This window comes from Zingiber officinale, chromosome 2A (assembly GCF_018446385.1).
Source record: "Zingiber officinale cultivar Zhangliang chromosome 2A, Zo_v1.1, whole genome shotgun sequence".
In the NCBI taxonomy this organism is placed as follows: Eukaryota; Viridiplantae; Streptophyta; class Magnoliopsida; order Zingiberales; family Zingiberaceae; genus Zingiber; species Zingiber officinale.
In genome coordinates, this window is record NC_055988.1 from 164,114,613 (window position 1) to 164,116,347 (window position 1,735).

At 39.5% G+C, this 1,735-nt stretch overlaps 1 protein-coding gene across 1 annotated transcript; it reads right to left on the reverse strand.

Annotated features, from left to right (window-relative positions):
* Positions 1-582: 582 nt before the first annotated feature.
* On the reverse strand, positions 583-1,514 carry LOC122043009 (60S ribosomal protein L27a-3-like). The gene is made up of 2 exons (XM_042603434.1): positions 990-1,514; positions 583-829 (listed from the first exon to the last, which is right to left on the reverse strand). Exon 1 carries the CDS (start codon positions 1,448-1,450, stop codon positions 998-1,000), a length of 453 nt encoding a protein of 150 aa, XP_042459368.1. The 5' UTR covers positions 1,451-1,514; the 3' UTR covers positions 583-829; positions 990-997.
* Positions 1,515-1,735: the final 221 nt, after the last annotated feature.

A 1,735-nucleotide genomic window follows, 5' to 3' on the forward strand; every position in this document is an offset into this window, starting at 1 on the left:
GTTCAACTTCTCTATAAAACTCAAATTTTGAAAGAAAAAAGAACAATCTCAGGAAAGATGTTCCTATAAAGATACTTATAGGACACGGATCTAAGTCATCAAACACTGTAACCAATTGACTAGATGTATTCAATCGATTGAAATCTCTTCTAATCAAGCGGCACTATTTTGACAATTAGGTGCCTTTTACAAAATTTCAGTGTAATAATTAATATGCAATTTAGATAATTTTAAAAGTTTCTAATTATTTCTTTCCTTCAAAAAAATTGGCTATTTATATTGCACTTCTGTTGCCCCATAAAGAATCCTTTCTTCCAACCTCATTGTCTCCATTCATAAATGCATTAATATAAATAATTGTAAATATTTACATTAATAGTCTACATACACTCCTTGAACGAAACCTTTGAATCACTACCCATTTAATCAACTCTATTTAATAACTTAAAATGACTTAGAAATCTAATCACTCCTCCTATTTGATAAATTATAAGATGGAATTGTTAATTTAAACATGTGGTGTCCTTCATTATAAATCTACAATGACTAGCATGAAAACTTTGAAACCTTACAATCAAAAGAGCAAAGAAATTGTTGTTGATCCAGAATTTCTACAATCAGAACAGCAGCAAGTTAATATTTGACACAACAAACAAGCAGCAAGCTCAGTTTTTAAGAACCTCAACGTGTAAAAAAAACCCAATTTTTATCTAATATTTGTCTACAGATAACTCTGAAAATTGGAATCTAACTCATTCCTGATGAGTTCTTACTGAACAGCAACGTATCAAGTTGAAATATACGAAATGCATGGAGTGATCGTTCAAACCTGAACAAAAAAAACTTAATTTTGAATGACAGCAAAGATTGGAATTGACCAGAACGTTCGACAGAAAACCACGATAATTTATACGTTTAACAGATCCAAAATCCAAAAGTACATGAATTTTAAGAGTTAAGTAAATCGTCACTCAAGAAATGGAACTAACCGACAGGATCAAGCAGTGAGCACTACGGCACCGCCTCCAGCCTTGATCTTCTTCTCAGCGATCTTCGAGATGAGCTTGGCCTTGACGACGATAGGGCGGCCCTGCGGCAACTCCCCCTTTCCGAGGACCTTGAAGTAGCCGAACTGAGTGACGTCGATGAGCGGGGCACTGGCGCCGCTGCCATCCTTGGAGGCGCCATCCTTGACGTCGTCTGGGACGAGGGACCAGAGGCTATCGACGTTGACGATGGGGCAGTGGTACTTGTTGCGGAGGTGGTGGAAGTGGCGCATGCCGACCTTGCCGAAGTACCCCGGGTGGTACTTGTCGAAGAGGATGCGGTGGTGGTGCATGCCTCCTGCGTTTCCGCGTCCACCAGGGTGCTTGCGGTGCTTCCCTATGCGGCCGTGGCCAGCGCTGACGTGGCCCCTCTTCTTCCTGTTCTTCTTGAAGCGGGTCGTCATGGCGGCGGATGGCGGCTCACCTCCTACTCCTCTAGGGCTAGGGTTTCTATATACTGGAGGAGAGAGGGTGGGAAAAAAGTCGAGACCAAGCCTTATATAGATGTAGGGGTTGAAGTTGAGTCGTCCGATTGAGGTTGCACGGCGTCTGATGAAATGAAGTGAGCGGAGTTACTGGTTTAGTGAAGAAATTTGAGTTAAAAAATAGTAAAATAATTTCTTAATTAAATAAAATATTATAATAAACTAATTTTCATAATAAACTAATTTTCATAATAAAAATATCAA